General features: G+C 44.0%; 1 protein-coding gene across 1 annotated transcript in view; it reads right to left on the bottom strand.

Moving 5' to 3' along the window:
- Positions 1–22008, bottom strand: part of CFAP141 (cilia and flagella associated protein 141) — a 29992-nt gene extending 7984 nt beyond the window's left edge. The window contains exons 1-3 of the mRNA XM_086946382.1: positions 21639–22008; positions 11420–11460; positions 1324–1453 (exon numbers count right to left, since the gene is read on the bottom strand). Of these exons, the coding sequence (XP_086802508.1) occupies positions 1324–1453; positions 11420–11460; positions 21639–21698 (231 nt within the window). The 5' untranslated portion in view covers positions 21699–22008. The remainder of the gene's footprint in view (positions 1–1323; positions 1454–11419; positions 11461–21638) is intronic.
- Positions 22009–24087: the final 2079 nt, after the last annotated feature.

Genomic DNA, 24087 nt, shown 5'->3' with positions numbered 1-24087 from the left:
CTCAGAGCTTCCTTCTGACCTATGTTCTAAGAGGGAACCCTTTGACCTATCACACACTCCATCTCACTAATGCGTTCCCTGTTTTAGACACAAGGCATATCCCAGGCGCATGCCATCACCCCCAATTGACATTTCAGTCAAAGGGACTGCTTGTTCATACGCAACCGTGAGGTTTGTTTAGACACCTCGTCCCTCTCATTCAAGGGGCCACTCATACTGCAAGACCCCTACTACAGTCCTCCATGACCACAGCACCCTAACTCATGTGTCCCTCTCAGCCACTGGCCCCTACTGACCCATTTGCCTGCCCTCTCAGTCATAGCCCCACCCCTGACCAGTGTCTCCTTTGACATGCATGGCCTCTCTGATTCATGCCGCCTACCCCAAAGCAATAGGGCCATGTACGGTTCTCTTTGACACACATATCCCCTTGGTCAGTAAGCCCCTTCCACCTTGATTCCCTCATATGAGCCACAGAGTCCCTGCTGAAGTCTGTTGTTTTTCAGGCACAGCTCAGCCTCTGACCTGAGTCACTCCTCGCTCAGTGGCATGGACCCTCTGACCCACGTCCCAACCCTGTAGGGAGGCTTCAATGGCCTGTACTTCTTCAACACCCAGCCGCCGGGGCCCCAGACACCACTGAACCATGTGTCCTTTGATCCATGTCAAGTGCCTCTGACTCGGGTCCCCTTTTTCCTCTGACCAAAGGGACCCTCCGCGTCAGGATTAACTGTGTCCACTGTCACCCACACGGTCCCTGATCCACAAGTCATCTTCATCCCATGCCACTACTTGGCAACAGAACACCAGCTGCCAATGTGCCCCATCTCAGTCATGACGCCCCTGCCAACCCTGCCCTCTTTCTTAGCGCTGGACTGGGAACAGCAGTCAACCCTGGCAAATACCTGCTTGACCGGCCCTAGGAGGGAGGGGTAGTGCTAGCAAGAAGGACCGCTCCCGCTTTTGTTACAGGGGGCCGATATTGCAGCCCTGGTGCAAAAACGGCCCCAGTGGCACAAAACTGCCCCCCCCCCCCGGCCCACTGGGGAAATACCCTGTGCTCGCTATGGCCAGTCAGGCCCTGCTCTTTCCGTCAAAGCCAAGCCGCTCCTTGTATTCCCCTTCCCCGCCCGACGAGCCCCCTCTAACCTGTGTCTCATTTCAGACACAGCATCCCAGGACTCTGCAACCGCCACTGCTCTAAACCATGGGTCCCCATCTCAGCCGCTTGCCCTCTTAGTCACAGCACCACCCAAGCCGCTCTCAGCCGCTGAACACCCAACGACCCCCAGCAACAGAAGCTTATCTGACTTCACTACTAACCATCAATAACTCCTTGTTGAGCAGTCCGACCTCTTTCTTCATGTCCACCCGATGTCTCTTCTGTATTCTGACGTCCATCCGAGCCTCATCATCCTCCCTCCAGCTCATGAGTTTGTTGAGCTCCTGGTTGCTGAAAGAAAGGGCGTTCCCGTCACTAAGCATACACTTCACATTCAATCCAAGTGCCACCACTGACACCCCACCTGGCCTTAGATCTTGGGCTGGGACCTCTTCTTTCGACACGTCTCGGAGAACACTACAGAGTGCCTTGCGATTACCCTAGATACTATTCTCAGTTCAAGCCTTTGGTTTGTTGCGATATTGGTTCCTAATGCAAGGCCTCATCTTTAGAACTGCCTCTGTCTTTGTTATTATTGTAATTTAGGTAGGGCACAACACTAGCAAAATTGTCACTTGGTGCTTTATATTACCCAACACAAAGCTTGGTCCATTAGTGAAGAGTAGAATTCTAGCCATCCCTAGCTGGATTCACCCCTTTGATCTGGGCACCCAAAGTTCTACTGTCTGCATGATACAAGAACAACCTTGCCTTGAACACTTAAGCGTGTGAAAAGACGCAATATAGCTTAGAAGGAGGTCACAACAAATCTAATAACTCAATATTTCTCAAGTAATAGAAATTGTCAAATGTATTCATTTTGTTAACACACTCTAACAATGTATTCTTTTTATACAATACAGACAAATGTAGAAAACACAATGTTGATAGTGCTATATGTAAGTATCTTGGGGGACCCCCAGGTTCGTACAAACCCCCCAAACAATCACAATCTGACTTGCACTCGTTCAAACAAACATAACAAATCGTTCCCACAATAGAATCATTCAGACATGTATTATACACATCAATAAAAGCATCAAAGAATTACTTTTGATAGACAAGGAAAGAAAAAAAATGTAAGGTAATAACCAATCCTTGTTTTATATGAGCATCAATGTTTCTCATAGCTTCAACTAATAATTAGCCCTGGGTTCCTTCATCCGAAGGGACTCAAGTTGAGCAGGTGCCCTGGTCTTGAAAATTTCAGAGTAGGCACCTATCTTACAAACAGAACTAAAATCTGCGGAGTAGGTGTGCAACACAGTCATGTTACCACCTGCTAGGAACGCGTATAGTGTTAAAAAAGGGGGCAGTTTGAGAAAAAAAGTGGAAATAGTCAATTTCAAGAATGAGTGGTGGTGGTGGTGGGGGTGCAGGAACACTTATCTATTCAATCTCTCTGCTTTCTTCGATACCAATGACCATCCCCCTCGTGTGGTTACAATCTCTCAGTCTTCAACAGTCCTGAAATGGAAAACATCCATCTTGGAGGATCTAATAAAAAACTGGTACCCTCCTGCCACATCTGTTAGAGCCTATGGCTCTCGGTTGTGGTGTCCTTCAGGTTCCTTTCTGTTGCTTCTCCTAGTTAACATCTCCATGAATTCTCTGACCTAACTGCTCCATCATGCGGGCGCTCACTTTTATATCTATGCAGATAACACCCACCTGATATCTGGCCTTGCCAAATCAGACAACCAGCCCGGTTCTACTCACTCCTCTATCTTAGACTGCTTATCAGTCATTTGGAGCCAGATGGCCAATATCTGTTTTAAACTGAATCCATCCAAAACCAAACTTCCCCTGACTTCCATCGATGGCTTGGAATTTGACTTGCCCTTGGTCAGGAGTCCTCTCACCAACCCAGCAACTTTAGCCCGAAATTTGGGCATTCATTCTGATGCTGAATTATCTTTGAATACATAGAAAGCTAATTTATCCAAAACTTATTTTGGGTAATTGATGAGTTTGAAGGCATAACTGGCCTTCATCGATAACAACTGTACCTATCATCTGTGAACTGGTTGAAATGAGAATAGACTTCGGCAATTACACAAAAATTAGCCCCTCAAAAAGGTTTCTGCCCAACTGCAACAAAAAGAAGCTGCTCGCCTCCTCACAGACCTACCAACATAGTCAAGTATTCCCCGCGTTGCACTGACATCCAGTTAAAAGAGGATCCCATTGAAAGAATTGAGAATGGGCCACAGAGCCATCGACTAAAAGTCCCACGATTTCTTTAAGCACAAAATCCCATTAAGATGCCCCCGTCCGTGCCCTCTCTGCTTCCCATCAGTTCTTAGCAGTCCCTAGATTTTAATCCTTTTTGGGAACAGAAACTTCTGAAAGGAGGCAGCAAACTCCTGGAACCTTATGTCCTAGTTCAGTTCATAAACTTTTTGAAATCTTAATTGCTAACATTTAATCTGTGAGTCTGTGAGTCGTTTGTGCAGTCTCTCCTGGATTAGAGCCAAGAAGCTTGGGCGCATATTCTCTTTAAAAATAACCCCAGACCGACCATATCATTTAGAAGATCTTTTGATAGACACATAGCGGTGACCTATGGATTTCTGAATAATGTATTTCAGAAAACTTATTATAGAGAAGGGCGAACATTAGTCCAGTCAACCAAGAATGCGCTTTTTATTGTCAACATTTTGTTTTGAATAATTTAGATTCATTTGATGGACAAGTACATTGAATTTTGGATTTTACTGGCAGTCTTGGTATTTAACAGCCCCATCTTTCAACAGCAGTGGCTTGACTCCTAAGAAACGAAATTGGGCGCCTGCACTTCTGCTTTTTAACAAATTAAGCAAGGATTATACCAGTGCTACTCTTCCTCAACACCGTTGTTCAAACCTGGAGGGTGACGCTACACCTGTGTGTGCCACCTACGTAATTTACAACACAGACTTAAAGTTTCATTTGTCACCACGGGGGTATATATTGGGACATCTCTTCTAAACACAGTTCTCTCTAATCCATAAGCAAATAAAAATCTGGCATCTAAGCCTGAGAAGCAAGGTCGGGTTTAGGAACCAAAAGCAGCTCTGGCAAAAATGTTCAAACCAGTTCCACTCCCTTCCGCTCCACAATGCTCAAACCAGCCCCATTCCCTTCCACCCACACTCTATCTCTTGTTTTCATCCATTCTCTAACCCTCCTTCTGTCATCTCTCTCTTCTGCCTCTCTAATCGCTTGCTGCCTCGATCCATCCCTCTCTTCTCATCTCTCTGTCTTGAAGTCTCCTGTGCCTGCTGCATTAATCTCATGGAGGTGGGGAAACCGGACTACTGTCGCTCTAGCCAACCAGGAAAACACGTGATGGAATAAAAGACAATTCCAGCCTTGCAGAGAAGCTCAAGTATTAGTAGGAACATTAGACCTCTCTGTAATAAAAAGTACCAGGAGGTAATGAGAGCATTACCACTCCATCAGTTAGAGTCCTTGGTTCACAAGCAGTACTCAGACTTCGAACCCGGAAACACCACTGGAAGAAATACTACATACATCAATCTATATTCACGTATCCAGAAAATATAAAACAACTTAATGCAGAACGGCAACACCTAAAGAGAGCGCCTCCTCGTCATGCAGGTCCAGAAGCTGCCGAGCCTTCTGCCCTACACATGTTGCTTATGGCCAGTCTTTTGCCCTTTATCCAGTAATCAACGATCCCTCTGATCGACCTATCAGGAGCGGCATTTGATTATGGTATCATCGCCTGCCCCTAGACCAACTCAATGGTCTGATGCACCCATCCGCTTAAAAATAACAGTTGTTTCTTGTCCCTTAGCGCTGCGTCAAATCAATCAGAGTGCAAGAAGGACAAAATGAATCGGTTTTGCCCATGCAGATGAGAACCTCCCTCCCAACATCCAAAAAAGTGCAGCAAACGTTGAACGAGAGTAATCATGTCCAGTTGGAGATGAAAATCAGAAACCCTTTTAGGCACAAATAAGATAGAATATTTCTGAAGTAGAAATCCTAAAGGAAAGCACTCAGTGCACCAAAACGCCTCCTGATAAGATACAGTATGGTGCATAACGGGCGGCACCAATATAATGATGAAGGACGAACAAGCAGAATTTAGGCTTAATGTTAGGATTCTGAACTGGTGATGCAACTTCTCTCTTCAAATTTTATTTATTTTTTAAGCTGCTGATGTAGCTACCTCATGTGCATGGTAAGTGTATAGATGTGGACTTGGTACAGATAAACAAGAGAAATTGATCAATGGTATCTCAGAAAAGTCAATGGTTTATTACATAAATAATACACCGTTACTAGGTACTCAGATAACTAACGTAATGCTGAAGGTTGTGCACTCATGGCAATCTCTTACAGATGAGATAGTGTGAGCCCCTCTGGTCTAGTTTGGTGTAGGCTGCAGCACAGCAATCCTGGTCTAACAGCACCCAGTCAAAGGAAGTGCATTTGTTTTAGTCTTATATCGTTTCTGGTTTGACAGTCAATGCAAATACATATCAGCTCTGCTCCCTTCCTACAAATACAATAGAAAGCAGAGTCTCCCAGAGGTTTGGAATGATAAAGTCACTTGCAAGGCTTGATACCCTTCTACATTGTATTTTGGCATTTGGTACAGAATCAATTTGAAAGCTGTATGGCTGCCAGGTGACAGTGCGCTCTAGAAATACAATAAATAAAGAAAGAAAGAAATAATAAAAAGATGTTAATAATTGCATCTGTATCTTACAAAAACTTCTGACAACGTGTGGTATACTTCAGGAATATGACATCCTCATCTTCGCTACCACAAGTTTTTATTTCCTGATCTCGAATTGCTTTCTTGCTCATTTTGGTGCACGACGAGCAAGACTTCGAGCCGTGGCCCGAACCAAGCACCACAAACAGACATTATGTGGATCTGTAACGACATCTGTTGGATATAAGCCACACACAGGTTTAAAACCTGATGGTTTAGGTGACAATCTGTACCAATAAAGCAATTTCTAGTAGAAATTTTGCAAAAAATCGTCAAACGACAGTTGAAGATCCAGTTCTACGTCAGGTGGCTCAGAAAGAAGGGAACTGACACCAGTGCGAGCAGGAGATGTGTATATATCGAAAGTGACATCATGACCGCACAAGCTGGAGTCACACGAGGAACTCTGTTGTCGCACGACTCCATATGTTGACGCTGGAGGATATTGGTGTGCAAAAGTTTCTGGATCCAGTCTCACACTTGGAGGTATTCAAAAGGTGAGAAATCTGCGGTTAGAAGTCTCTATCAGAAGACGTCCTACAAAAGCTTGGCTGATAGGGTGACTTTTTGGCCTACCTATCATTAACTGGTACAGGAGCCACCAACCAAGACATGCCAATAATAAAGCTGAAAGAGTCGTCATCAATCAAATAGAAGGATATCATTTCTAAATGTCTATTCAGACAGTTAACATGAAAGGGGGCATTATTAGGTTGAAATGGACCTGTTGTCAGTCCATACCCATCCACGGCGCTTTTAGATTCAGGACAACTCTCTGCATCACTGGTACGTGCATTTTACAGGTATATTTGAAATCTACATAGTGCGTTTAATGTTCTTCTTTTTTTTATGTCTATACTGTGTCTTTACGTTGTTTCTTACTCCTTTCAGATCCCTTTGAGCTTCTGGAAGCTTCTCTTGTGGAATAGTTAGGAGTATGCTTCTTGATAAATCAAAAAAGGGTGATTGTATGTTGTTTGGCATTCGTGGGCTTTGTATGCATACAAGATGGTGTTTTTTTCCTCTCGTGCCAAAGCCACACTTCTTGTCATTTCATTCGTTAATTTGAATATTTAAGCCTGGTATCCATAAAGTTATCTGTGTCTCTTTAACTACAAATAAAATGTATGCAATAACATCATTGCATTCAAAACACGGTTACATATTTAATGTCATGAAAGCCACAATACTGTGCATGGTGTTAGCAAAGAAAGAGTTTGGAACAAATCAAGCTTTCTTGATTCCCTCAAGATGTTCAGGTTTAAAGGGGCAATCATTCATATAATGACCTACACACCGTAATTAAAAGGGGATTCTCTGTGCACCATTATTTTCTCTTCTGTAGACGTAGGACCTCATGTCGCGATTCCCGTTGGCTCTAGGGTAGAGTTTTGGTGACAAGATCACACCATATCTGACAAACTTGACTGGAGGAGAGGAGGAAAGTACTTTTTTTCTTTTTCTCCGAACATCTCTCACAGATGCTGATCCATGTGAAGAACTAGATCCAAGAAACTTCAGATACGTCGTAGCTCTGGAGGGTGTTAACAAAGGCCTTCATGAGCCGCCTGTTAACCACGGAAGCCATCTTCGTTTGGGGCCACAGTGTATCAGCTGCTAAGGGATTAAAAATGATCACCTATATAAAAGGCCTGAACTGTAAAAACGGAAGACTGCAGTAACAGGTGTCAAAAATGTCTGCGGTGAGATTGTCAAAACAATCGCGTAAAACATGTTATTTTCAAATAATGAATTGGCCAACACAGCAGGGTCACCACTTATATGAGAAAAAACATAATTGAGAGTGCATCCAGATATATTGACAACAATATAAAATGTATTTACAATGATCTCAAACTTGTTCTCAAAGTAATCCCAAAAAGAAATTCAGGGAGTGCCAAGAGAAACTTACTATTAGATGGTAAAGGGACAACCAAGGGGGAAGTGCTACAAATGTAAAGGGGCATTCTGTACTTGGTGTAAGATTGAACGACAGCGGATTTAATTGGGTTTGTTGTATTTTCCTAGCTAGAGCAGCATACAACGAGTAAACACTTGCTTTAGGGTAAATTGCCCTGCAGTCTCATCATGAGGATTTTTGGGGCACTGGACAGGACATATTTTGGTGACCACATTACAAGCGGTAATAGGTCATTGTGCCTACAAGGGATTCTATTTAGTGCAATAAATCAAATCATTCAATACACTTACTTAATAGACAAGCTCCAACTGGTAGCTAACAATAAAATAATCTAAAACATCAATTCAATAATTTTGGAATGAATAATCGATAATCATTTAAGACACGGGTATGGATTTCTCATAATATAAACAGATTTTAATGTGAACAGAATAAATAAGGGGTACAATAAATTACATCAAAACACCATGACAGAGGCTGAAGAGTGTTGTACACAAATAATGCCTTCAAAACATGAATGTAAACATCTATTCCAGGATAATATAATATCAAATACAAAGAAAGAGACCAGAAAAAACAGCGAACAATTCTTTGGGGCAAATTAAAGCTGCGGAAGTAGATGAACTTGTTGACGTTTCGGTCTTTATGGCATAGATGTCAGTTAGACCATCTTCTGGGCGAAGAGTTGAGAGTAATGAATGTCCCTTAAATCTGGTCAAGCACAGATCTTTGAATCAGGTAAATCACAACTATTAAAATGGGGGTTTCCAGGTCACAGACACCGGAGAAATTATTTAATAGATTCCTCAGCAACTTCGAGATAATCTCATGTATGCAACTCAATAGGATTTGCTCGTCAATGCTGCATGCATGCCGTTCACAGTGACAGCAGTACACCGTGAGGAGATCCGACCTCAATGCTGTCTTTGACGGCAGCTAGATATCCCCCCACACCCAGCATTGTACCCACAAATAATAGAAAGCGAGAGACATACATTTTTGCTGACAAGATACCGCCTGAAGACCGTACATTTTTTTGGGTGGCCTTCCCAGCGCAAGGTACTGGGTTAACATCATTACCCCTGTGCCCATGCCGGGGTATGTCGCACCAAAGCAGGAAAAACTTTATAATTTTTTGCACTTTATATACATTACAGAGAATGAAAATGTATGCAGCCAGTATTGAAATCCCCAGGGATCAGGTCAAATCAGATAGCTTTTGGATAATTTGCAGAACCTGGATCCTCGGGAGCTTATTCAGGCAATAATGAATTATATTTTAACTGCCCTTCGTATTTGCTCTAGATATGAGCAGAGATGTTTTTCCTTAGTAAAACTTTTATTTCTTTTAAATGTTTTTATTGTTCTGTTTCTTTTAATTATGAAATGTGTGATAGTGTGTATAAAATTGACTTTTATGGCTCAATAAGCCGAATAAAATATTTACGACTCACTGACTTCCCCACCATTTGCTCTCTACGCTCCAATTTGTCAGGAACTCAGCTGCACAACTTTTTTTGGGCTGAAATTTCGAGCGAAAGGAGAGAGAAGTGTGAATAAAGATAACCTGACACTGCAAGAAAAAATTGATCAAGGATACCACCAGACACTTACAATAGGTGCTCATATGTGGATTTAGGAAGAAAGAATTATGCACTAAAGCAAGGTAGGGCGGATACAGTGACTGCATAAAACAGTATACCTCAGGAAAAGACAATAAGTACAGAAAGGTACAAAGTCAATAGTAAAGACCCTAAAGTCCAACCAGGTGTTTATATTCCGGTCAATAGTGCAGGATGCACAAATGACTACAATTATGGATTCAGTAATACAAGAAGATGATAGATCACAATAAAGAGGTAACCTTCTGCAAACAAAATATATTTAAAAAATGGGAAAATGACTTGAATGATGACAAGTATGGAAAAAAATGCTAAGAAAAGTCAGTCCACATACGTTCCGGATCAGACAAGGAAAACACACAAATCAGGGTCAGCCCTAACACAAACCCAATATGTACAATATGCAAAGAACAAGTTATGCACACATGGGAAGCCAACGTCGAAGTATATATGAATTTATTTCTTTTTACATTCATTTTATTAATTTTGAAACACAAGATTCATCAATAAATTTGTTCTAAACAACAGCACCAGTTCAGATACTTCAAAGTGTCAGTTAATCATAGCACCAAAGTAACTTCAGGGAGCGGGGTATAGGTCTATCTTAAAACAATCTTCCATATGTGAGTAATTTTGCTTACAATTGGTATAGATAGCTCTATACAGTGCCAATAAATGCTAGGAAAGGCCTCTGTACTTCATAAGTTTGTGTTTATTGAAATCCTCCATCAGATTCTACAAACAAGAATGGTGACAAATGGTGCATACAGTGCAATGACTATCCACTTAGATGGTAAATACATCAACAATTAAAAGAGCATAATGGATTCTTCTATATGCAATAAACAGGCTGCTCTTAATGTATTCAACACTTTAAAATTCTTTTGTATATTGAAAAGACCAGACCGTTAAATACATTTTTTGATGTTTCAACCTTAATTGCCTTAAAACTGGATGAGGTCATCATCAGGTCTGTGGTTTCAACAGTGAGGTCACCAACTTAATGTATCCTTTGAAGTCAGCGGACACCAAACATGACCTATAGAACCATTTGTATGGAAAAATAAACTCCACAAACCAGTAAGTTGATGCCGCACAGCACAGCAGTTATGATGCAAGGCGCACATATGCTTGTTCCGCTGAGTCTATTGAATGAAAGGCAATCTGCTGTAAACATTTCAATAACAATAACTTAGGAAGTACACAGGCCTTTCCCACCATTTATTGACAGTGTATAGAGTCACTTCTGATAGTTACAACCAATAATACTCCCATACAGAGCAAGGTTTTATTATGAGCAGTTACTTCAAAGGCCACAAATGAGAAAGGTACATGGTACACATTTTTTCCTTGGGTTAAAAACAAGAGGCACCAAAAATGCAACATCAAGAAGACAACAATTAAATACCTTACCATATATATATTGCACTTCACAGAGGCAAGGTACCTGGCAGAAAGAGTAATGTCCGAAAGACAGGCGTCTACATAGAGCTGACGCCTTCTACAAAGTCATTGTACCACATACATACAGGCTCATATCAGTGTGCATATAACTCACTCAAAAAGTAGTGTGGAGGCAGGTCATACTATATCTTTGGTGGGCTGATATTTGAGGACACCGGAAGTGGATTTGCAGCCTAAGCCCCCAGCAGCTGTATTCTGATACCACCATCTGCCCAACCAGCCTTTCGTGAAATCCACACACAAGCACACCTGTCTGGTATTTGGGTTATAAACAATGTAGGTAGCTGTGTCGCCTTTAGGTTTCACACTTATTGGGCAAGGGTATGGATGGAGAACAATGTGCAGCTGTCATGAGGAGGACTCTAAATGTTTCACAACCTTTATAAATAGAGCGAAAAGAAGGCCATACTCATCCCATCAATCCATACCTGTGTGTTGTTAATCTTTGGGAACAAGAGATTTAGAGGTGTAATCACCAGGTTAACTGCATAAAAAGATCTCAGTAAGACTCAAGTTACCTTTTAATGTCTCTCTCGGCGACGAAAATTTGTTGAGTTCTCTAAAGGGGAAAAAAGAGGGAGCCAATTAAAAACTGCTTAGCAATTAAATAAACATAAATACAAGTTGTTCTACTGTGCTTTTACTTGGAGAATGGAAGAGAAAGGCAAAAGCTATGAAAACGTTTCTGAACGTGTATATTCTCTACAATCCAAACACCTGTGATTATGAGTGAAAAAAAGTTTGCCGCCTCTGTGCATACGCCTTTTATAAAAGGGTAAGAATTATGACTTGTGCAGACAATGAGGCCTATTCTCAAGGAGTTATCGCCGAGTTATTGGCACTTTATTGCAGCCAAAGTCGCAGTAAATTTATCACCCCATTCACAAGCTGGTGATAACAGTCGACAGCACCAGTTTACCCACGATAGCAGCCGCAAGAAACATCGCCACCGACGACCCTGGCAACTATCGCTAATGAGATGTAGAGTAGGCGTTCCCGTGCCAAAAGCCGCGACAACAACACTCCGCAACAATCTCAACGACCACCCAGATCAGCAAAAAGTCCACGAAACATGAGATAAGGCGCGTTATCAGCAGGAAATGAACACCTGCTCTGACCTGGTGTAAAGTCGGACGACAGCCTGCACCAGAAAAGGGAGCCCAGCCTAGCCCAGAGGTACACCTGAAGGACAACAGATACCATTGAGCTATTGATCATTCAGTTCGGAGCCCCAAAAGTGCCACAACACCACCGCCACCACTCCCAGGACCCCCCCTCCAACCCCCGAGACACCCACCGCCCCGCCCGGACCAACACTGAGGCAGCGCAGACAAAGACAGCTGCCCTCAGAAAATGCACCAACCTCACAGACCCAACACCAGAGAATGTCATTGCCCACTACATGCTCAAAAGGACAACCCTCCTCCGCATCCTGACCACCAGTGCGGGTGTGTGACTGATAATAATGGGGCTCTAGGCGTTGTTCAGTACAGATAATGTACAAATGCATGTGTCTCTGTCACAGTGTGGGCCTCCTTAGTGGGGTGTAGGTGGTCCATTAAGGGAATGAGACATCACGTATGTGATCCAGTTCATCTTCGATGGGTTCGGACCCCACCAGCACCTGTTGGGCCACCTCCTTTTGGCATTCTGGCACCTGGCATTGGGATGCCATGTGTGGGTCGGTAAAGTGTTATGAGCCAGTCGTGCTTGCGGGAGCTTCCTGCTGTGTGGTCTGTTGCAGGGTCTGTGTTTTCCTCTAAGTAGCTTGGCTGCACTGGTCCTGGTGGTGGGTTGCGTGGGATGTCCATGGGCTGATGTTGGGCATCGGTTTCGAAGGTGTTGTGGTCCTCAACCCGCATCACTGATGAGTAGTCTGCTCTACTCTGCTGGAGGTGTGTGCCCCTCTGCAATGTTAAGGGGAGATGCATGTAGACATTCTGTTGACATGTATGTTGACGCATTGTTCTTGATTACATGCAGACTGTATGACAATGTAAACTGTGACTGTTTGGGAGGTGCAGGATTTAGATGCGGGACCGTGTACATTTGGATTACATGACGGATTTGAGGTTGTACGCATACATTTACCAGCTCTGTCAGATGTAGTAGGCCTGTTTCTGCGTGTGTGCGTAGCCATTTGTGTCCGTTTCTGCAGTGTCGGGTTTGCGCATTGTCCCACATTGTTGTCAATGTGGGTGTGCTGTTCTTGCTATGTGTGTGTGCTGAAGTGTGCCACTGGGATCAGGGACATGATCCAGGGTCATTGTGGGTGTGCAGTGTGCTACACATCATTGTGCATGTGTGCCAGCGTCTCTTTGCCTCCTCCATTGGCCTCCTCGACACTTGGACTGCATTCCAGGTGCTCTACTTGTGGGTCAGTTAATGGTAGTGTTCTGTCACCTCCGCTGGTTTTGCTGCAGACTGCACCCTGTCTTCCTCTCCCTCCTCTCCTTGTCCTTCCCCGACCATGTTGTTCCTTGCTGGTGGTATGTGGGGGTTGTAGGGTTCGCGTTGGCCTCTGCACTTGGTCAGGGTGCTTCCATGTTGCTACGTGCTTTGGATTGTTTCTGGTGTGTTGTTTCTGTAGCATTGATAGTGCCTTTTCCCGCCAGACGCGTGGGATTTGCAGGCCTGTCGCTGGTTTTTGTGGTTTTGTACCGCGATTGGCCTCATTGCGAGATTTTTTGCGTTCGCCTTTCGTATTTTTGGGGTGTGGCATGAATTTTAACGTGGTCATTTGACGCATTATCTGGTGACTATCACATGGTACCGCCGTGTTGAGAATGCTTTGTTAACACAACATCATTTTCCCGCGAATGACTGCGATGTTGGAAGTTACGTTAAGTTACTTTTGCGATGGTAATCACACGTTATTGAGAATATGTCCCAATGTGTAGTAAAGCCGCATCCCACAGATGTAATACAGCAGGTCAAACCCACCAGAATTTAACAAAGGGAAAAAAGCTTGAATATTACCCAGCCATGTAGTGAAAGAGCTACTTTTGTAGTCTGACACCCTATGATGACCTCCAACTTCCACCATTTTAATTGATTTTAGTATGTTATTTTACCCTAGCCTTAATGTAGGATGGTCCTGCATTTGCCTGCTTCTCTTCTGTTCTGTAATCTTGCTGTCTTTCAGTGGGAGCTGTTTCGGAGTGGAACAGTCTTGCCAAGAGCAGAGCGTGTGGGATGTGTATTTGAAGGTGTGCAGTTCTGCAGGAATGTGTATTGTATTGTGCATTGGTGAGAAGTATGAGTTCTTACTATTGGCTTTGACCATTCTGTTTTCTGACTTTACCTTGCTTTATGGCAGTGCTGACTATTGCCTTTGACATGCTCTCATGTCATCGTGCTTTTTAATTCCATCTTGCTGTGGGCCTTTCTGTCCTGCACGAAGCTACAGAGCTGAAGAGGGCATGTTTTGCTTTCACTTGTTTTCTGCACTCTATGTGCTAGTAGAAACCGGTTCTTATCGGAGGAATGTACAGGCTCCTTCGCGAAGTCATAGCAAAGGCCTGATCAACCGATGCCGTGTCCTTGTCACGGAGTGGTACGGAATCTGATGGGAAAAGGAGGCGAGGCTTGCTAGAAGCTTTGACCAATGTTTCCACTTGTATTAAAAGGGGGAGCCTCCACTGGTCTGGTGGAAGTTTGGAAGTTTGGGAGTTTGGATTCCGAGTGAAGGCAGACGTGTCTATCTCGGATTGAACCCTGATTGCTGAGCTCTGATCCCCGGCTGTGTGAAGACTTCCCTCGGCCAGAAGTGGGCAGTGTATGCATCAGGTGATGTATTGTGCTTTGTGGTGATTGCCATTGTGATGTGAGCCAGTGGCTGTGATCGTTTGAGGTGTTTTCTTTGTGGTGTGGGAGGTGCACATCCAGAGTGATCCTCTACTCTGTATCTATATCTTTCTGATCACTTGCAGGACGTCCAGAGTATCTTACCTTATATCAGTTATTGCTTGTTTATTAATCAGTATAATTATTGATTCATGCCATTTAGATTATAAGTTTGCTCAGTTATTGATTCATGCCTTTAGATGATAGGTTTGCTACATATATTTGAATCTAATGCCTTTGGTATCTGAGACAGCCTTTGTTTAGAGAGTATTATGTAATAACCCCCAAGCCTTATTCTAAAAATGATAGTCTTTGCATTTTGTTAAATAAAACTCCTTTAAAAAAGGTGCTGTTTGTTTTGTGTGTGTAACAAAGAGCACAGGTCATCAGAGGAGAACGTATCTGAGAGTGAATGGTGGGTCACTAACACGAGTGCACCTCCCTCTTTCCACCCTCAGAACGAATGCTCATCGGACGGAGAAGAACTGTGGCTCACAACAAGGAAGAATTTGAGGATGGCCCCTTTAAATCCGCCACAATGGACTACAGGTTCACGCCCCCAGATGACGCAGGTCTCCCAGGACTGGAGAAAAAGCCGGAAGAAACAGCATCGACGGGTGATGTCGCCGAGGAGCGTTTTGTTTGCATCGGAGAGCCAGTAAAACTACGCGGAGAAGGAGAAGGACTGCTTCGAGCCCCTGTGGGTCCAAAGAAGGAGGTTCCTGTGCCTGGAGGCCAACGTTTCCATGCTTCGCCCAGCCACACTCAACAAGGAGGAGTGGGGCTCACGCAGGTGCGTCGGCGTATGTCGGGCTGGTTGGGGAGTTGGGGAGAGGCTGGGGCAGAGAACTCCGAGTGAAGCGCAGAGCGCTAGTGTAAATACCTGTAAATATCGTATTCACTGGCTGTACCCCTCCCCGCACTACCCTCACCTTCCCTCACTGGCACCACCCTGTGATTGAGTGTGAAATACTTGTACATACACTCACTCGCGCACTGGTGACTTATTCCCCCCACACTCCCGGGTCCTTAAATTGGGAGAAAGAAATCAGAATCGATCCCTGACCTTGGTGTTTCTTTCCTCTTTCGCATGTCCCACGGAGGAGAGCCCTCATATCTTGCCGGGAGAACGAAAGGCACACCAGAAGAGTCAACAAACACGGATCCCCCCGCATTGGCCCGGGAAAGACTTACCTTACGAAAGAAAAAAACCCTTGGAAAAATAAAACCGTATATCCCCAGACCTAGTCTCCGTGCCCTTCCTTCTACCCCGCCACAGTGTGGTAGCCTTGCTGTGCCAGGGGTGGTAAGACATGCTTAAAAGTGTATATTATTCAAAAGTGTATATATTTGCTTCCCAGGTGGGATGCAGTGATTGGGTGTGGCTTATTGGCGAGAAGCCACATTCAAAATAAGACATGACGTGAACACCAAAGTCAGTGTGTCCACTTTTTAGTGCAAAACTTATAAGAGTTGCTATTTCTCGCAGCCAATAACAGTCTGGCTCGTATGGCGTAAGATTTTTTCAAACGTAATAAATACTAAACACCCCTCTTTGATACTTGTAATCAAGGTGTATGAGGTGCTTTATTTGAGCTGGTGGTCGCCAGTGTTCAGCACTCGTACTTAGTTGTCAACACTGGCACTTATGATAGCATGGGTGCTGGGCTGGGTCTGAACTGGGGTGGGGAGCAAAAAAACTATGGACTTAGGCCCAGAGCTCTGTACTGGGGTGAATGCTAGACATTGTGCAGCATTTTGTCCATCAATTGTTCTTTTGCATTTGTCACACCGTGTGGGACGGGTATGCCCAGACGTGGGTCCCATGCTCTCCATGCCACTGGAGTCAAGCTAGCCTGGCTGACAAAGGGTGATGCCTCGGAACCATGCCCAGGATGCTTGTTTCCAGTCCAGGGAGGACCTGGGTTGGTAGTTCGGGCTGGACTGTTCCCATGGGGAACAGGGTCAAGACTGATTTTTATATGGCTGGGTCTGAACTAGAATGGCATGGGGAGCAAATAAACGATGGATTTAGGCCCAGATCTCTGTACTGGGGTGAATGTTTGACATTGTGCAGCATTTTGTCCATTAATTGTTCTTTTTGCATTTGTCACCCCAATTGGGACAGGTATGACCAGATGTGGGTCCAGTGCTCTCCATGCCACTGGAGTCCAGTTAGTCTGGAGGATAAGGGGTGATGCCTCAAAAACAGTCCCAGGATGCTTATTTCAAGTCCAGGGAGGACCTGGCCTGGGAGTTCGGGTTGGACTGTCCCCCTGAGGAACAGGGTCAAGCCTGATTTGCATATGGCGGGGTCTGAACTGGAATGGCATGGGGAGCAAATAAACAATGGATTTAGGCTCAGCTCTCTGTACTGGGGTGAATGTTTGACATTGTTCTGCATTCTGTCACAATTATTCTTTTTGCATTTGTCACCCCGAGTGGGATGGGTATGCCTAGATGTGGGTCCCGTGCTCTCCATGCTACTGGAGTCAAGCTAGCCTGGCTGGTGAGGGGTGGTGCTCCAAAACCGGTCCCAGGATGCTTGTTTCCAATCCAGGGAGGACCTGGCCTGGCAGTTCAGGCTGTACGGTTCCCATAGGGAACAGGGTCAAGACTGATTTGCATATGACTTGTTCTGAATTGGAATGCCATGGGGAGCATAGAAATGATGGATTTAGGCCCAGATCTCTGTGAATGTTTGACAATGAGCAGCATTCTGTCCATCACATGTTCTTTTTACTCTTAACAGCCTGCCACATGGTGGTGTTGCTTGTGTAATTTGGCGATGAGAATAACAACAGTTGTTTATTAGTTCAATATGCATTAAAATGACTAATACATGTCACCCAAGCTGTCCTTTTATCTTTGCAGGCCAGGTAGTATGAATTGTCACACCTGTAGGAGTGTGATGGTTAATAGTTGTAATGTTACTGGCACTGGCGGAGGCAATGGGTGATGCAAGCTGCAGTGACCTCCTGATGAGGGACCTGGCACCTATTCTTTTTACAAATGAAACACTGGAGGGTATGTAACAATTTACAGAACTCTACGTCACCTTTTAAGATGTATCCTCCCAGTACCTGCGACCAATGAGTGACATGTATCATTTGTGCAGCCTATTGATACTTTCCCAGTCAAAAATTAGGCAGAGGGGCTTGAAAAATGTGTACACACCTTCCAACAAACTCCGCTATCACTTTCCTAAGTCATTATGATCACCGCCAATCTTGCCATCCTCATTGATGTCCTCTGCAGCATGCTCAAAACCCCTTACCTCTAAGCCATTCACAATAACCCTCTCACCTCCTTTCAGTAATACAAATGTAATTCGTCCTCGCCCAAGATCCATCTTTTCAAAACATTTACCACCAGCAAACCACTCTCATACGCACAACCCACTTTCCCAGTAGATAGTGGAGTACAACAGCAGCCATGTAACAATATCTCTGCCTATCTTGTCCACCTGAAAATACGGTTATCTTTATCACAGACCACTTTAACCACACCTTCTGCTTTCCCTCCATTTCTGCGGGCATCACTGCCACCTGGATAGACCCTAGAGAGGCACCACTCACAGCCCTTCATAAAAACATGCCACATTCAAGCACACACCTGAATCACTGGTGAGTGCAGAGTGACCACCTCCTCAACAAATCTTGTATGTCTGTATATCAGCTCTCATGAACTTCCAATCATCGCCCACATCGACTTCAAGACCCCTGTTCTAAACCCTAGGTTACCCCTACCATATCTACCTCATGACACAAATATGTGCACGCTTGCGTTTGAAAGGAAATCTGAAGTTCCTCGCACCTTAACAAGTATAAACGACCCCTTAAAGGCTGCACATCAACACACAATTGTGCTCTCCAAACTTGCCTTCCACCTTTCTTCAAAAATCTCTACAATCCACACTGGTCACATGAAGCAGATCACTAACCCCCTCCTTCGCTGCTCTTTCGGGACAAAAGACCTCTGCATGGCTTTGTGTATATGTGCTTCCCTGCCCGATGTATGTCATGGTTCCCTCCAGCACCCTCAACTTTCTATGTGTCCATAGGAGGTGCCTTCAGTTTTAACAGGGGGTAAAGAACAGTAAAGCCTATCTCTGCTTAAAGGAAACACAATACAACAATAGGCGTGGTGTTACAGAACTCTCTCCCCAGGCTACGAGGTGACTGGTAATGTTGGTAGTGAATCATGGCTCATGGGTCGCAGCATTCTTACCTGGACCCACAGTGTAGAGTGACTACTAGTCTTCCCCCAGTAACAGTAAAATCTGAATCTAGCAAGTGCACATACAAACACTCACCAACCACCTACCATCATTCCAAACCCAACTCTCTCTGTCTCTCGCTAGTCAAGACGCCACTTTTGCACACTCATACGCCAACTGTATGGAAAAGACACCCTGATCAGGAAAGGGCTTAATCATTCTACTAAATGATTAAGATGCTGTACATATGGCGGTTGCATAATATGCATCTGTAGTTTGGTTCCGCGTGCCCGGGTTTCTCACCATGATCAAAAGGAGAACAACCAATGCCTTGATATGTATTCACCTCTTCAGGATTTTTTGATGGTTTGATCTCGACAATATATATGATGGTGGTGGTGTTTCCACATCTGTGACTGTGACAGCTACATTGCATTTCCCTGTGCTTTTCTCTCACAGGTCAATGGAGATCAACTGCTCGCCTGCAAAAAACATGAACTTCCTCAAAACTGGGGGCAATTTCCAATTTTTAACAGAGTACTTTGGTTGGCTCAGGCCTCCTGCTTGCACCGAAACAAAGCAGGATTAGTAATGGCCCTACCTGAACCTGGAACTCCAGTTACCTGGACACCATGACATTGTTAGGACTGGCATTAGCGCCCTTAAAACCTGATTTTTATTGTCTGAATGGTGGTGTATCTTTTAGACTAAGACGTGCTTCGAACAGTTTTTGTCTGAAAATTCAGTGGTAGGATGTGAAACCTAATGTGTTGTACAATCTTACATCCAGTGTCAAAGCAGAGATCAAATGGGGTATTCCTTACCTGGGTCCTATGCAGGCGTGCAAGTGCTCAAAAGGCTTCAATCCGCCACCCCCGAAATTTGGCTCTAGTCGCGCCTCTGATCCTATGTATCTCTATCTGGAACCTCCGCATGATAGTGTGGGGACTACACATTGCCATGGGACGCGGATTCACGGAATGACGGACAGGAGGTTGAAAGGACGGATAAATTGTTTCTGAATAGAGCTGCAGCAGGAGTTAATAACAGCATAAACACTGTCATGGTCTGACATTTGTTAATCAGCAAGGCTGTGGAATCAGTATGTATGGCTAAACGTGGATTCCCTAGAACACCACAGTTGAGCTAAGAAGCACTGAAATGGCAACACTACATTGAAAATGACACGTCTATATAGCAACCTGGAAGGGGACCTCTTTCTTGTGCCAGATTCCCTGCCCCTGCTAGGAGCATTCTACCTGCAACACACATGCAAACACGAGTATGCCATTCCGCACAACACAACATGAATGGAGATAGTAAATTATCTCCACAAATCGGGAGTGAGAAGATTCTATACACAAAGAGTTGGTGGACTTTACTCTCTGTAGGCTAAGGTAAAAGTATATGGGCTCTTGCTAGATTCTCAGCTGCACAATGTAAGTTCCCTCCTAGTGTGGTAAGGATGAAAGAAATATCCTCTTACTATTGACAGTGGTACACATTGAATGTTCCCCTTGCCATCTTGAGCCTTGTGTTCCGCAAATAAAACATCAACAAAAACATGAAACACTTTTGCTCGAAGTAAGCTGGAAGAGGTTGAAGCTTCTAAGGAAAAATACAAGGTTAGTCAAAGGAAAGTTATGAAAGCGGGGGGGAAACGTCCGTAGAGTGCAATGAATTTCATCCCTCAAACTTCAGTTTGTAGCATCATTTCGTTATTTACCTCTCCCTATCACTTCTATGTAATAGAGATTTAGATTTTTGTCTTACCTCCATTATTGTACTCTTCAGATTCCAACTACATGTCAGACGGTTTAACTGCTACCGCCATACCACTTCAGTTCCTTTTTATTTAACTTCATAACTGAAAGACCTACTTCTTCGACTCCACCAAGAATATTAAAACAGCTTTTAATGAAAGTTTTTTTCCATTTAAAAAGTATCCTTGTGCTGGCATTCAAATATAATCCATATTGTAAAACAGATGAGCTGTTTACTTACGTATGTACATAAACTAAATTCTGGTTTACTTTTTGTACACTCACTGATTATGCGGTTATTGCACAAATGTTGGTTTTGTATTTATCTACTGCACATGCTGCTGGTTTACTTATAACGTATATATTTGCCAAGCCCTAACTGACTTAAGGAGCAGGCTGGTACGTAAGTGTAAGGTTAACTCTTGACTTCATGTCATCAGGGATCACCAGATTCCATTCGTGATCCTTCCTTTTACAAATCATTCTTTACTTGTCTGTTAGCCCAACTAGATCTGCTGAAATGAACAGACTTAGCATAAATTTTAGAAGAAATGCACAGGTCTGGAAAGTGCTACAAATAGGGCTACATGATCTACTAGAAAGCAAACAATATATCTCTATGTGTCTGGTATTTGATCGGGTGTGTGTATGTGGTGTTTGACGAGTAAAAGACTTGTTAAGTCCGTTCTTGACAATGAGCACTCACTTCTTACCACATAAAGAGTATAAAAGCCCCAAATCTTAGGTCCCGTGTCATGTGATATAATTCCCTGCAATGCAATAATCGACACAAAATGCATGTGATGCTATCAGTATGCAAACCGGTGGTTTTGTAACCCCGAAAAATCCGACTTATTTTTAGTCACAGAAAACGGACCAGTACTTACACACCTCAGCTCTCCCACTCACCTTGTTAAAGTCCTTTTGGGCCTGCTTGACTTTGGATTGGTCGGGCTTGTTAACAGGCATGGTTGAAAGGTGTTCAGGTAGGAGAGGTGTCAGACGGCTCTGGGAATGATAATTTCGGCCCCTCTCTATCCTCTGTGTGCAGCTGCCTGGACGTCTCTTCGATCCTTCCTCCTCTCTCTTGCTTGCACCATGCAATCACTTTTCTCCTCTGCCCCTGATCCCCCCACTTCACTTTTACTGGTCTCTCTGAGTCTGCCCCCTCACTTGCTGCGCATCTCGTCTCTGGACCACTCACAGCCCCCTTCCTTCCTCTCCTCCGCTCTCACTCCAGCTCAGTGATTTGTAATAAGCAGCGTTCCCTCGTCGCCATGGTCACCGGGCAGCGGCACCTCTTTTTTACACCATTGGCTGTCCTTGCTGTACGTTTTGAATACTCCCGCCCACGTGAAGCCCCGCCTCCTGGGTACGTCTCAGCGGCGGCCATTTTAAAACCACAAGTACAGTGCGGCCAAGTGAAGCGCAGATGTCATTTTAAAGGCAGAATTTCAGCGCTCTAAGGGCCAGATGTAGCAGCCTTAATACCGGTCGGAAACGGCCGATTGCGGCCGTTTCCGACCGGTATTTGGCTTTAGAGATGTAGGGGGCATTTTATTTACAGAATCGGTATATTTACCGATTCAGTAAATATACAGAATCGGTAAAATACCGAATCGGTAAATATACCGATTCTGTAAATCAAGATGTAGGTGGCACTGTGCCACAGACCCTTACCGATTCGTTATTTACCATGGAATACTATTCCATGGTAAATAACGAATTCCAGTGTACATGCACATCTGTGCATGTACACCTGTGCCATGTGGCACACAGACATGCCCTAAGGGCATGTCTGTGTGTCAAATGGCACACAAGCCAGAATCAGGGGTGCAACAGGGTGTCAAAGTGACACCCTGTCACCCTTGCAAAATCGGTAATTTTACCGATTCTGTAATTACAGAATCAGTATTTGCCATTGATTCCTATGGGCTTCAAGGCCCATAGGAATCAATGGCAAATACTGATTCTGTAATTACAGAATCGGTAATTACCGAATCATACAGATTCGGTATTTTTACCGATTATTTTACCTACATAGCAATTACCGAATAGTGAATACCGAATCTGTAAAATTCGGTATTTACCATTCGGTAAATTGCTATTACCTACATCTAGGCCCTAATGTGTTCAAACGCATACCCACACTTCACCTCGGAAAAGTGGACATATGAAGAACATTCACGTTTCCCAGGTCCATATATTTTTTTTTTTTACTTTATGCGTTTTTATATAGCGCGGACTTTACCCGAAGGTGTCAGAGCGCTTCACAATAGGAACAATATTGATACATGAGGGGAAAATTACAAGTGAACAAATTACAAAAGCAAACGTTAAGTTACATGAGACAAAAGTGACAATTGTGAGCAAACAAAATACAAGAAGTAGCAAACGGTGCATTACAGGAGGAAAAAGTGACATGTGTGTAGGTTACAAAGGCATACAAATTACAAGTAGAGGTATAATACTGCAATAAATGGTAGACAGTCAAACACAAGAACAGACGTTACGTAGGCAATGGTGGCACTTGTTCAAGTATCTAAAGCAAACAAAATGTAAGAGGTAGCAAAGAGTTCAGGTTTTCCTTTGCATTCTTCCACTAGTAGCCCTAATTTCTTGGCTAAAGTGAATTCTAGTCTCAGAATGTAAAGACACAAATCTGGACTGGTTCAGCTACTCACGTATTGGCCTTAGGACACTTAGAGCTCTGGATATGGACCAATCTGCTGGATATTGGAGACTTTCTTCCTTACCTCTTGGCTGCAGCAGGTGCTAAAGCTATGTGAACGCAATAGAGAAGATCTGAAACATCTTCGCAAGCCTTTCTTGGTATTTGAAATTAACAAACTCTCTCCACCTGATGTGACGCGTGGGACGGAGGCATGGTTAGTGCATGGTGAAGCCTCAGGGTGAGACAGGTGGAGATGCTCAACTGTAAGAGTGATACAGGGTTTTAGGAATAGGAAACTGGGGCGTGGAGTTGTGTGGAAAATTCAGGGTAAAATCCTTGGTGGGTTTATGGTGACCACCTCACTGCAGGTCATTACGGACAGCTGTTTCAGAGTTCTGAACGTTTCACGGCAATTCACTGTTTTCTGACGTGTTAGTCTTAGTAGTTAAATGGGTGCAAGAGAAGGCCAAGACACACAGACTATACTAGATGATCACACAAAAGTTCAAGAATGCAAGCAGTGTCCGAAATGACCGGGAACGAAGTGGACACCCTAGTGTGGTTTCTATTTCTTCAGAAGGATGGATACACAGGTCCATGTTGAGTGTGCGGAGATATAACCAGTCCCTCTTGTCTTGGTGTAGCAATTCCATCACACGGGAATTGTACCATCTGTATGTACAT

This window comes from Lissotriton vulgaris, chromosome 12, assembly GCF_964263255.1.
Source record: "Lissotriton vulgaris chromosome 12, aLisVul1.2, whole genome shotgun sequence".
Lineage (NCBI taxonomy): Eukaryota > Metazoa > Chordata > Amphibia > Caudata > Salamandridae > Lissotriton > Lissotriton vulgaris.
The sequence above is the reverse complement of the archived record's forward strand: the minus strand, read 5'-3'. Positions and strand labels throughout refer to the sequence as shown.